Source organism: Lissotriton helveticus, chromosome 11, assembly GCF_964261635.1.
Source record: "Lissotriton helveticus chromosome 11, aLisHel1.1, whole genome shotgun sequence".
Classification (NCBI taxonomy): domain Eukaryota; kingdom Metazoa; phylum Chordata; class Amphibia; order Caudata; family Salamandridae; genus Lissotriton; species Lissotriton helveticus.
The window spans coordinates 987,812,840-987,826,335 of NC_136072.1; the positions used below are offsets into that span (position 1 = coordinate 987,812,840).

Sequence of the window (13,496 nt, forward strand, 5' to 3'; positions counted from 1 at the left end):
CGGTGTAATATCCTCAATCGAGGTACTGAGCAGGGGGAGTCTGGGGGGCTCCAGATCTGCCCCAAATAGTCTCAAAGTGAGGCAGAGGTCGTCAAGGCCCAGGTTGTGTTGCGTGATGAGACGGGGCAGCAGCCACTCCCGGCACCAGAACACCTCGCAGAGGGGCCAGTACCCTCACAAATGCCCCCCGGGACTCCGACACGCGCTAAAGCGCAGGACCAGTCTGTCGGATATGGGGCTAAGCAGCGACTCGCTGTGCAGTTAGGGTGAAGCGCAGTGAGCCAGCCCCCTCGGGGCCCGGACTCCCCTCACCAATACAAAAGATATAGTCCCGCCGCTGATTTCCCTGGTGCAGGGGAGGACTGCCAGGATGTCTGAATGAGGGGGCCACAGCCAATAACGGGGGCGGAAGGATCCGGTCCCGGGGCACCTCGAAAGTCCAGGCCCAGAAGCCGGGGCGTCGCGTGATCTAGACGCTTCTCCGATGCGCCGCACCTGGGTCTCTCAATGGTGCAGGGGGTCTCCGGCAGCCACGGTGGGCGTCTGATCCGCTCCGATCTGTGGTGGAAGGGCAGGCTGTATGTCTGCGGGCTCGGTCTTGGCCGAGGCACCAATGATCAGAGGGCCTCAGAGTCCGGTCTCTGCAGCTGGCGCCATCGTGTGCGGGACGGGGATCACCATACAGCCGACTCGTTCTCTCTCACGGCGTCGCTCGAATGGCCAGCGTCGTGGCCACTGTGTGCACAACAGGGTCTAGTCGGGGTCCTCTCAATTGTAGAGGGGTCCCCAATCGGAGAGCAGATATTTGAGGTGGATTATCGGGCGAGGGCCGGGAGCCGCTTTAGAATGCGACCATTCCCTCCGGCTGCAAGCCATGCCCCTCCATACTGACACCTCTTGCCAACAACCTGTAGCAACAAACTGAGACTTATCTTCTGGAGGGAAATATTACTAATATAAAGAACCCAGAATGTTAAATAATTTTAATATGACTATGCTACGTATAATACTTTTTGGGGAAATAATATGCATTCACCCTTTTCACTTTATTCTGCTCACCCTAAATATTTTGGTTAGTGTTAGTAGGGTTTTCTTCATAAAAATAACACAATGACAAATGTATGCTCAGAAATGTGAAACCGATAGAGAGGAGTTGGCCTAATGGCTAGGGCGCTCAACCTCGGACCTGGGGTTCTGGGTTCAAGTCTCGGTAACGTCGCCAAAAAACCTCCTGTGATTCTGGGCAAATCACTTAATCTCCCAGTGCCTAAAAAATTAATGTGTGTTCTCATGTAACGTAACTGGTGCTATGTAAAGCGCTCTGATACCTGAATCGGTTCGGGTCTAGTTTGCGCTATATAAAACTCTGCAAAAAAAAAAGGTGATATGGTCTTTCTGAAAGACAAGAGGGAAAGAAATCTAAAACAAATGCTAAAAATCATTTTTATATATTATAAAGTATGATAAGAGCTGAGGATTAGTTGACCACCTCACCCCAGTCCATTAAAGACACTGTCTCCAGTCAGACCATTTTACCTACAAATCATTGATTTCAGGTGTGTTAGTGAAATTAGTTCAGTGGAAACAAAAAACACTACAACAGTGTCCGTAATGAGCTGGAAGATGGGGGTCAGGTTAATGTGTTTTTTGTTGTAAAGCGCGTGAATGCCATACAATATCTTTGTGCTGTGAATGTATAGGTTTGCTGTGAGAAATTAATTTACCAAAGTCCGTGCTGTGAGATTAATTGGTAAAAAGCCACGTTTTTATGTCTTTCCTAAACTTAAGCAGGGTGGTCTGCGATTTTAGATATAGCGGAAGGCTGTTCCCTAGCTTAGTGGTACAGCCAATGAAACTCTTGCCTCTCCAGTTGGCCAGTTTAAACCGAGGAATCCTGATATTTTTAGCCGAAGCAGACTGAAGAGTTCTAGCAGGGTTATACCTATTAAAGGCTTTTTATGAAGTATTCAGGACCTGTCATGTAGGGCCTTGTGGGCCATACAGAGGGCTTTGAAAGTTGCACTGACGTTGTCCAAGTATTCTAGGACATCGGGCAGTGTGCCAGATAGGACATGTTTGAGCTGCAACGATTCCAGCTTGTGCCAGGCTCGGTTAGTTGCATGAGTTGTTTGGTGGAGGATAGCGTTTTAGCGAGTCGTAAATTAAATATTATGGCATTATAGTCTGACCAAATCAAAGGTAGTATGGCAGTAACTGAGACGGCTGGATCATTGGAGAAAATCCTATCAAAGTTATGGGCAGCTTTGTGAGTAGGTTTCTTGACCAGTTGGGTTAGGCTTATGCTGGCCATTGTATCTATTGGATGTTCTGTGTTTTTATTATCAGAGACTTCCAGATGGACGTTGAAATCTGCTAGTACAGTTATATCTGCCAGTTGGAGATAAGATTCTAATAGTGAGCAAATATTTTGCTCAAATGTAGCTTTTGGGCCTAGTGGATGATAAATAAGTAATCTGTTCAATGATTGATTTTTAGAAATTTCCATTTTAAATGAAAAGGCTTCACAGTCTGGGGCAGGTACCAGTAAGATGAGGCTGCTCTACTGTTGAGAGGCTCACCCCCCAAGGTGTGGCGATCTAGTTTTAGCAGGAAGTATCCTGAGAGCACAGCTGTGATGAATCTGGTCCAGATGTAGAGTCTGTCCAAGTTTCTGTGACAAATGCTAGGTCTACTCTGATTGTCCAAGAAATCAATGAATTCAATATTATTTTTAATTTAGGACCATGTGTTGCTCAAAATACAGCGAATGCTATCATTCATAGCATTTATCCCTGAACCAATGGTATCTGTCAGAGGGTAAGGTTCTGTGTTAAAGATTAGCAAGTTTCCACGGCCTTTAAAAGAAGTAGTTTGTATCGCAGTAGTATTGGCCAGGTCTTAGGATATACATTTATCGTTCCTACCTTGGAAATTAAATGCCAGCAGCTCTTCATCCTAGCTCAGCATAGTTTTCTAATACAGAGTAAGCAAGAACGACTGACTACATTAGTTTGGACATGAGGTTACAGGTGATGTAAGGCACAGCTTCAATGAAGAGTAATTTTAGAGAGTTTATGCTAGCACTGACAGTGGTGTCCCACAGTAAGCTTTAACCTCAGCTCATGCCATGTCAGTTTATTATTCAAACACTTCTTTTAACGCAATTGCAGTTGTATTTAGAGATGTTAAAGTCCAAAGACAATTAGCACTTTTAAAACATAGGTGTTGATGTTGTTCTTTAAAAAATCAAGTACATTCTGAAGGTGTTCTGCCATGGCCTACCATGGACACAGGTTTTACTGTGTCCATGGTAGGCCATGGTAGATAACAATAACCACTGATTAAAATAAAAATGTAATCCATTTCCCGTATTCTTAGGTTAGTATGTTGTTACAGATAGTTGTATAATGCTGCTTATTTTTGTTGGCTGCCTTACTTGATTAAAACAAATGTAAGCACCATTTGTTTACGTTTTCTATTACAGTATGGCTTGCAACTCAGAACCACAGTACTTTGGTAACAGAAACCACAGTTGTTCCTTTTCTTCCGGTAAACCCAGAATACTCGTCAACCAGGAACCAGGTGAACTTTGTTTTATTAATATTTATCCGAAAATGAATGCCTGTACTGGTTTTTAACATTTCAAAGTGGGATTGACTTTCTAAAACTAAAATATTATTTAAAAGGCAAGGAATGAAGTCAAGTGGTGATCAGAATTGATACTCCCTTCTCAGACTTTTCTAGTAAATCATTTACTGAAGGATTCCAATCTCTATCACTGAGCTGGGCTAGAGTCTCCATGAAGATGTGAGAAATCCTTGTCAATCATCTGCTTCAGATGTCTTGATGCTAATGTGGTGGTTGCTGTGTCTGAGGCAGTTATAGTCACACCTTCTCTAGTGGAGAGACAAAACGGCAGCCACGGATTAGTGCTAGCTTGTTCAAACAAGCTTTGTCCTGTGAGAGAGGAGTGGGGCAGACCTTTGTGGGCCGATGCTCTGTGCCTGGCTTGATAGGGAGACCCTTGGACAGTATTCAGCAAGTAGCAGAATAACAATATCCTTCACTAGTAGCCCCTCTTACAAGCTGATTGACCAGGGTCATATGTGACCTTGGCTGGTGTTACAGGTGGCCGTGCTGTAAGTAGCGCCTCACAGTGACAACATGGCAAAATTGTAGCAAGATAGGTAACAACGAGCTTGATGGGAGAAGAGTAATTTCTCCAGTATTGGATCTTTTATAGATTCACATACTTGAACCATTCCCTGTCATTGAAGTGGGAGTCTCGCAGTATAACTAGAAAGCAGTCAAGTGCTAAAATAGCCTAGAAGGGCTAGAAAACATCAACCGTAGCATACTAGTCACATCATTAAAAAATAATTAAACTCCAGCCTGTCAGGCTGCAACACTCTGCAGACCACTTCTCTCAGAGACTACCATCCCTCAGATTTTCTACCACACACTGTGTGAAGGGATTCTCCCCGGAGCTCTGCTCAGTTGACTTAAATATTCTCAACGTTCGAGATTTCTTGTAACAATTGTGACTACATTATCAATACTAGATCATCTGTCGAGAAAATCGGACTACTCCGGTTTTTATAGCTTGCTAAAAAATAACTTTTCAGAACATGTGGAACCTGTGGGAAGAACTGGCTGCATTCCTTGAATCCAGATAAGGATTGCATATATTGTCTGCACCTCTCTCTTAAGGTAGAAGTCTGTAATATATGTTGTACCTTTTCTTTTAAAATCGTAAAAGATATAGAGGGAAGGTTATCACTTTTGCTTCAGAAAATCAAAGCCAAGGACACCCTTGCTTTAGGGGAAGATGGGGAGGATTCCTCAGAATATAGCAAAATGGTTCAGAACAGAGAGGTCAGAAGGTCAACAGCCACAAGAACCTTCAAGAAGGCTTTGAAAAGGGCCTATAATAGGACTTCAATAAAGGGAATCCCATCTACTGAAAGCTCTCACAAGCAAAAACAATCATGTAGGTTTCGCCTATACATAATCGGGGAATTGTATCCAATATCCATATCAGTCAATGTTGTCAATATTTCATTGGTGCAGTTAATGGTGGAAACGTGCTTCTTAGCATTTTTAGAGCTGTTCTTACCGTAAACAATTTCCATGTTACATGCTTTGGTGCTTTGAAGCACCTCCTGTATCGGTTGCCACTGCAACCTCGTTAGTAATCAGTGAAATTAACATTTGGCAAATGTGCCATATTATCTGACAGTCATGCACAAACTCAGTGATTAATGTGCGAGAAACATATCTTAGACAAGCTAGTGTTCCAAAAAGGAGCATCTATTCAACGTGTGATATGAAATTATTATTAGGAAACTATTATTATAGCGTGACTGCATGCTAACCCAGTGTCAAGTGACACAGAGAACCAGTGACCATCACCCTTCTATCAAATACCTGTAATTCGCAGTTGCACTCTAGGGGATCGAAAAAAGTAGTCTTGTAAACGTTTATTCACTCCTGTGAGGTTAAACTGTAAAAATATCACACGTGCCATGTTTACGTACCTGAGGTTAATATACTGCCAACTACCTTCATTTTCGGAAAAAACTAAACACATTTATTCTCTAATCCATAATGCATCATTCTTTAGCATCAGTTCTGCAGAATCATCAACCTGGTATTAGCGCCGTGATATCCTTCGGGATGAGTGTTGCGCTCTACAAATAACAAATAACAAATATAGTATATCCTAAAAAAATATATATATATATATATATATCTGCCGTAAAACGATAGGTCCAACTATGTCTTCACCCATCAAATTCTCTCACCTGCAATATGGGAAGTCAAACTGTACTGGACTTTCAAGTCGACCCCGTCCCCTTCTAAAATCTCAGTCAGATACGGCGTGGTGTCAATCTAACCCCGTGTTCCTTACCCGTGTCAAGGCACAAACATTTCCTTGCTCATGCTTCTGTTAAAGTGCACTTTTTTTAAACACAAGCTTTATTGAATTTAGTGAGTTCACATCATTGTTATCCCAATCACAATGGGCGTGATGACATCAGTTCCCTTTTTTCCACGTCGTCTACGCTAACGGTTTTTCTAGGGATCCTCGGTAGCTAGTTTATTACTCTGTTACTGTCGAGTATTTCCAGTGTTTTCTTGTATCTTTTCAAGATGTCTTTGAAAAAAACTGGTTTCAAGCCCTGTGGAGAATGCGGAAAGATGATGTCTATAACTGATCCGCATGAAGAATGTATGTGGTGTCTCTCATCTGACCACGACGTCCAAGGCTGTCCCAGTTGCAAGAAGATGAACCCCAAGGCGTTGCGAGAAAGGGAGGCAAAGCTTCTTGTGGCGAAGTTGAAAGGCAAGAAGGAGAAGAAAAGGTCGAAGTCCCGTTCCAGACGTTCGGGGTCCCGTTCGAGGTCAAGGTCGGCTTCGAGGTCATCTTCGGGGCATGCTTCTCGATCCAAGAAGAAGCATAAGAAAAGGAAGCATAGGTCTCGACGTCATTCCGAGAGAGAGTCGGGTCCGAAGTCGAAGTCTCCAGGTCGTTGACATCGGAAGGATTATGTTTCTCCTTCACCTACTGTACCGGAGCCGGAAGGTGAGCCATCGCCTGTTGGTTCACCAGAGCAGTCTCCGGCTCTAGAGTCGAATCCATCCCCGACGATTCATTCTCCACCTCGAGAGGAGGAAGAGGCTCCTTTGCCTGAGGTTTCTGTGACTCCGGTCCATCGTCCTGAAGTTCCAGGTGACCCGAATCCGGTGCCTCCTCAGGAGCAGCCTGTGGGTTCGTACCCTCCTTTTCCAGGCCCAGGGCAAGACGCAACGCATTACTTAAATGCTATGTACGGGGTCTTTTCAAGAGCCATGTACCGCTCTGGAGCACCGGTTGGTCCCATGGGTCCGATGGCTTTTAATCTGGGAGTCCCTCAGATGTATGCTCCGGCGCCGTTCATGCCCTTTATGCCGGCACCGGCTCCATCTTGGCATCTCTCGGGGCCGCCGAAGTTATCGATGCCGATTCTATCTTCTCCGGCGCCGGTTCCAATTCGACCTCGTACGCTCCAGCCTGCTCCTTCGGCTCCGAGCTCGACGCTGGCACCGGCTCCATCGGAGTCGATTGCAGATCCACTGACGCCGATCCCGAAGATGAGGTCTAGAAAGAAAGCTCAGCGGCTTCTGGAGGAAGAGAGATATAGAGAAGAGGAAATGGAGGAAGGTGAACTGCAGGATTCTGAAGATTTATTTGATGATCTTAAGGAGGCTAGTGGTTTAGAATTATCTCCGGATTGGGAGCTTTCCTCTGCTCCAGATGTTCCATCAAAAGATGTAGCACCATATCATGTAGTCATTAAAAAGGCGGCTGAGCTTTTAAATTTTAATCTGCCCACTGCGGAATTATTTAAATCAAACATTTTAATGGAAGTGCTTCACTCTCCCTCTTCAGTAGTAGAACCTATGCTTCCTTTTAATGATGCATTAACAGAGCCAATCTTGGCGGTGTGGCGTAAGCCTTTTTCGGCTCCAGCAGTTTCAAGGGCTATCGCAAGGAGATATAGGGTGGCTCCTGGAGATCCGGACTTCTTATCTTCCCATCCTTCTCCTGAAAGCTTGGTGGTACAGGCAGCCTGCTCCAAAAAGTCTACTGGTGCTTTCCGTCAAGTGCCTGGTGACAAAGAGTCTAAGAAACTAGATAATTCGGCAGAAAAGGTTTTCTCTTCAGCTAGCGTGGCTCTCAAGTCAACAAATGCCACTTGCCTTTTAGGGTGTTAAGTTCACGCTCTAATGGACTCTGTGAAACAGTTGGTTCCTAAGATTCCTGACGAGGCAAGCAGAGCTTCAATTAGGTTCTTGCTGATACTCGAGCTGCTGCTCGCCAAGTCATCCAGAGTGGCTTGGACACAGCTGACTCTGTGGCAAGGGTCATGGGGTCATCGATTGCTACCAGGAGAGCAGCTTGGTTGAAGTCATCTGAGTTTTCTGCTGATGTCCAGGCTACCTTAATAGATCTGCCATTTGATGGTTTAGGCCTGTTTGGAAGAAGGCGGATACTGCCTTGGAGAGATTCAAGGATAGTAGAGCAACGGCTAGATCTTTGGGCCTCCAGTCCAGAGGTTCTGTGAGTAAAAGGTATAGAGGATTCAGAAGATCTTCCTTTCGATCTTTCAAGCAACCACAGCAGCAGCAGCATAATCCGCTGTACAAAACGTACAGAGGCAGGCTCAGGGGCCGTCCTCGAAGGCGTCAAGCCTCCTCCTCCTCCTCCTCCTCCTCCTCCTCCTCCTCTTCCTCCTCCTCCTCCTCTTCCCACCCCCCCTCCTACCAAAGCAAAGCCGCCCTAGATCCGCTATTCCAGATCATGTTGGTCCTGTGGGGGGTCGGCTTACTCATTTTCTACAGGATTTGGAATCGGTCACGTCAGACCTTTGGGTTCTCAATCTTGTAGAGAATGGGTATGCTCTTCCCTTTCGGGAATTTCCCCCAAATTACCCTCCTTGTCAAGGATTTTGCACAGAGGACCACCTACTTCTTCTGCAGGAGGAAGTCCTGGCATTACTAAAAAAAAAAGGTGCGATAGAGGTGGTTCCGGAGCAGAAAAGGGGTCAGGGATGCTACTCCCGGTATTTCCTTATACCCAAGAAGGATGGCAGACTTCGTCCAATCTTGGACCTCAGGGTCTTGAACTTTTATCTGAAACAGGAGAAGTTCAAGATGCTCACCCTTGCACAGGTTTTTCAAGTGCTGCTGGAAGAGGACTGGATGGTGTCAATCGACTTACAGGATTCGTATTTTCGTATTCCCATCCTGAAGTCGCACAGGAAGTATCTCCGTTTCACGGTGGGGTAGCAACATTCCCAGTTTGCGGTCCTTCTGTTTGATCTTACTACTGCACCTCGAGTCTTCACCAAGGTGATGGCAGTGGTGGCAGCCCATCTCAGAAGGTCAGGGATACCGGTATTCCCTTATCTGGACGACTGGCTGATCAAAGTAGAGTCGCCAGAGAGGGTGCTCCATCATTTGCAGATTACAACACAGTTGTTGTACACGTTGGGTTTCTCGATAAACGTGCCCAAATCTCACCTGGTGCCCTCTAAGCGCAACCTGTTCACAGGTGCGGTGCTGGATACCACTGTGTGTCGGGCATTCCCTCCTCCACAAATGATTCCTTTATTTTACAACAGAGCGGTATTTCCAGTCCTGAAGGTCCTTCGCCTGCTCGGTTTGATGGCTTCCTGCATACCGATGGTCAACCATGCACGTTGGCACATGAGGGTACTCCAGTGGTGCCTCCGCAGGCAGTGGTATCAGCACAACGGAAATCTCAGGGAGTCAATCAGGATCTCCAGAGAAGCTGCAGTGGATCTGTCTTGGTGGAGTGTGGAAGGCAATCTGTCTCAAGGAAAGCCTTTTCATTTGCCTCCATCGGTAGCCACAGTGATAACGGATGCATCCACTCTAGGGTGGGGTGCTCATCTGGGGGATCTGGAGATCAGGGGTCTTTGGTCTCCAGAAGAAAGGTTACTTCACATCAACCTTCTAGAGTTGCGGGTGACACGTTTGGCACTCAAGGCCTTCCTCCCTTCCCTTCGCGGTCAGTCGGTTCAAGTCCTAACGGACAACCCGACTGCGATGTGGTATGTTAACAAGCAGGGAGGAGTGGGGTCACATTGTCTTTGCAGAGAGGCTCTGTGACTTTGGTCCTGGGTTCAGGACCATCAGATTTGTATGATGGCAAATCATCTGGCCGGAGTTCTGAACGTGCGTGCAGACGGTCTCAGTCGGCAGTTATCGGCTGATCAGGAGTGGAGGCTTCATCCAGAGGTAGTTTGTCACATCTTTCGGGTGGACCTGTTTGCCACTCACGAGAATGCTCACTGCCCGTCATTCTGCAGTCTCCAGTATCCGATGCAGGGGGCCTTGTGGGACGTGTTTCAGATGAGTTGGGGTTCGCAACTCCTTTACGCGTTTCCTCCCATACCCTTAATTCCTCGGGTTCTGAGGAGGATTCGCCAAGACCGGGCCCAAGTCATATTGATTGTCCAAGAAGGGTGTGGTACACAGATCTTCTCCACCTCTCCCCGTGCCCTCCACTCCGTCTCCCTCTCAGGGCAGACCTCCTCTCGCAGTCGCAGGGGCAGGTTCAACACCCCCACCTCCAGACCTTACACCTTCATGCCTGGAGATTGAACAGGGCAACCTGAATTCTTTTTCTCTCCCACATGACGTGGTGGATGTCATATTATCAGACAGTTGTCATTCCACCAAGTCTATCTATTCTTATAGGTGGTCCAAGTTTGTCTCTTGGTGTGGGGAGAAGGCCATTGATCCTTTGAAGGCTCGTTTGTCTGACATTCTTCAGTTTGTTCTTTCGTTGGCCCAGCAAGGATTTGCTGTAGCGACAGTCAAAGGTTATCTGTCGGCCTTGTCTGCATTCCTTGGTCTGCCGAATCAGCCGTCCTTATTTAAATCTCCTATTGTTTTAAGGTTTTTAAAATGCCTTACAAATAAATTTCCTCCTACTCCTTTTATTGTACCTCAGTGGGACTTAAACCTTGTCTTTACTTTCTTGATGGGATCACCTTTTGAGCCTTTGCACAGGTGTCCCTTGAGGTTGTTCTCTTTTAAGACGGTCTTTCTGATTGCAATTACCTCAGCAAGAAGGGTAAGTGAGCTTCAAGCTCTGTGTTCGAAACCCCCTTTCTTGACCATTCATGCTGAAAGAATGGTACTCCGGACCAGGGCTGCTTTTCTGCCTATGGTGGTGACTCCTTTCCATCTATTGCAGTCCATTACCCTCCCTACCTTCTATCCTCCCCCTCACCGTTCCAAGGAGGAGGAGAGACTTCACCGTCGGGACCCAAAGAGGGCGGTGAGCTTTTACCTGGACAGAACTAGAGAGTTCAGGATTCATGACCAACTCTTTGTGGGTTTTGTTGGCGCCAGAAGAGGCAAAGCGGTGCACAAGCGCACGCTGTCAAGATGGATTGTCTTGTGTATCAAGATATGCTACTCTCTGGCCGGTAAGGAACCGCCAGAGGGTTTGAGGGCTCATTCCCTAGAGCAAAGTCTACTACTTATGCTTTGTCTAGAGGTGTTCCTGTAGAGGATATTTGTAGAGCGGCAACTTGGGCCTCCCTCCACACTTTCGCGAAGCATTACTGCTTAGATTCCGAGGTGAGGATGGATGGTCATTTTGCGCGCTCTGTCCTTCAGGATTTCTTGGTATAGAAGGGTGGACACCCTCCGGGAGTGGGGACAGCTGTGGGAATCTAATCACAAGGTGAGGAATCCACTGGCAGATGTATCCATCAGAAAAACACAAGTTACTTACCTTCAGTAACGCTTTTTCTGGTGGATACAGTATCTGCCTGTGGATTCCTCACATGCCCACCCGCCTCCCCGTTGTCCACCCTTGTATACCTACAATAATGGCAATGTTATAATGTATATATGTTACTTTCAAAAGTAGTGTTATTCTATTCGCTTAACTACATTGTCTCACACTGTGTGTGTTACTTTGATTATTTGGTACTGTGTACACTGTGTATATATCTACTGTTGTCGGTCCGTCCGTGTGCCTCGAAGGCACGGAAAAAAGGGCGGAACTGATGTCATCACGCCGACGTAGGCCTATTATGGAGTCGGTGACGTCAGCGGAGCCGCGCGCGATGCCGTGCTTCTTTGACTTCGGCGTGTAGAGCTACAAAATAATTTCCGAATGATGCTGTCGCAGGGGGATATTCACTAGGTGAGGAATCCACAGGCAGATACTGTTTCCACCAAAAAAGCGTTACCGAAGGTAAGTAACTTGTTCATCTCAGCTAGACTCCCAGGATCATGCCATTAGCATAAAAGAACACAGAACGGATAGTACGGCGTATGGGGATCTCCCTATTCAACAGCCTCTTATCAGATTTGTTGTTTAATTGGTTCGATTGCAAGCATGGACAGGAGTAGCAAAAGAGGGGGTAGCCCTGTTGTGTCCCTTGCGCAATCTGGTAGGAAGTAGAGATATAAGGCCCCATACAAGCCCTGGCCATGGATGCTGTATATAATAATTTCACCCATCTAACATATACCGAGGGGATGCCGAATTTGGTCAATGCTGCTGCCATGCATTCCCCACCTAGTGTATCAAAAGCCTGGCGAATATCCAGGGACACCCAGCCAGTAAGTGGGTATTGCCCACGAGCAGCATCCATTATTTGAAACAAGGGACGAATATTGAGGGAGGTACATAGTCTGGGATCAAAGCCACATTGATCCATGTGTAATAACCCCTAGAGCCGTGGAAGTAGCCGATGCACAAGTATTTTTCTTAAAACTCTATACTCTGTATTTAACAAAGGCAAGGGTCTGTATTAAGTAGGATCTGGGGGTGACTTGCCAGGCTTCAGCAGTGAGATCGCTAATACCTCCCTTGTAGTGGGCGGGTAGGAACCGATCTTCAGCGAGGAGTTATATAATTTTTCTAATTGAGGCACTAATCGTGTTACATACGTTGAGTAAAATTAAACTGGAAAGCGGTCAAACCCCAGTATTTTATTGCGGGCGCGTTCCTTGATTGCTCCCTGCATCTCTCCCGCTCATATAGTGGCCCCAAGGGTTTCCTGGTCAGCCGCTGGCCCTCTTGGCAGTGCCATTTGTTGCAGAAAGGAGGCGACCATTTCCACATCTAAGCCTGCCCGGGCAGTGTATAGTAGTGCGTATAGTAGTGTGTAAAAAGTCACAGAACACTGTGTTAAAGTCTAGCTGCTCTGTGGCAGTCCTGTGAGTCAGCATGTTGATGGAGAGAATGGATGTTGGTGAGGCCTCCGGGCTGATTAGAAATGCCTGAAGTGCACCTGATTTATCTGCATCTGTAGGTTTCCTCGGGTATAAGCTTTGTAGTCAATTACACAGAGGCGTTCTAGGAGGTCTGCATAGATTACTCCAGCTTCTTGCAGTCTGTCAGCTGCCTCAGTGTCATTAACCATAGCCCTCTCCAGGGACCCCAGCTTGTCCTCCAATTACTTTTGTTCCCGCACAACCTCTCTGCAGGCTCCCACCACTGCTCCAATAGCTGTGCCCCTGACTACCACCGTAAAGCACTCCCACTCCACTAGCAGAGAGGAGGCCGTGCCCGAAAATCTCAGAGAAATATGTATCAATACAAGTAGCAAGTGTGTCCCTGAACACTACATCATCGAGTAGGGTGGGCTGTAAGCGCCAAGCGAGGATTGGGCCTGAACTCTGCCCCATAAGTGTTATTGCCAAAGTGGTGTGCAGGATATTATACTGGAGGCCCGAGAAGCAGAGGAACCTATCAAGATGGGAGTGCACTTGATGAGGGTATGGCAAACTGTAAAAAAACAAATTTCGAAGTGTCATACAGGCAGTACTCACGATCTTCAACCCAACAAGTCATTCATCATCTGCAGAGGGGGAACAGCTTGACACTCCCTGATGAATCGGCGTCCTAAGTGCTACCCTGTGATGAGCTGAAGCTGATAGTTTCTTGGATTGTTGCA

General features: G+C 46.6%; 1 protein-coding gene across 4 annotated transcripts in view; it reads left to right on the plus strand.

Moving 5' to 3' along the window:
- The window catches only part of GIT2 (GIT ArfGAP 2), a 692,535-nt gene that overhangs the window by 300,468 nt on the left and 378,571 nt on the right, over window positions 1–13,496 (plus strand). For all 4 annotated transcript variants that reach the window (XM_078667341.1, XM_078667342.1, XM_078667343.1 and 1 more), the window contains exon 11: window positions 3,485–3,582. In XM_078667341.1, coding sequence (XP_078523467.1) covers window positions 3,485–3,582 — 98 coding nt within the window. The remainder of the gene's footprint in view (window positions 1–3,484; window positions 3,583–13,496) is intronic.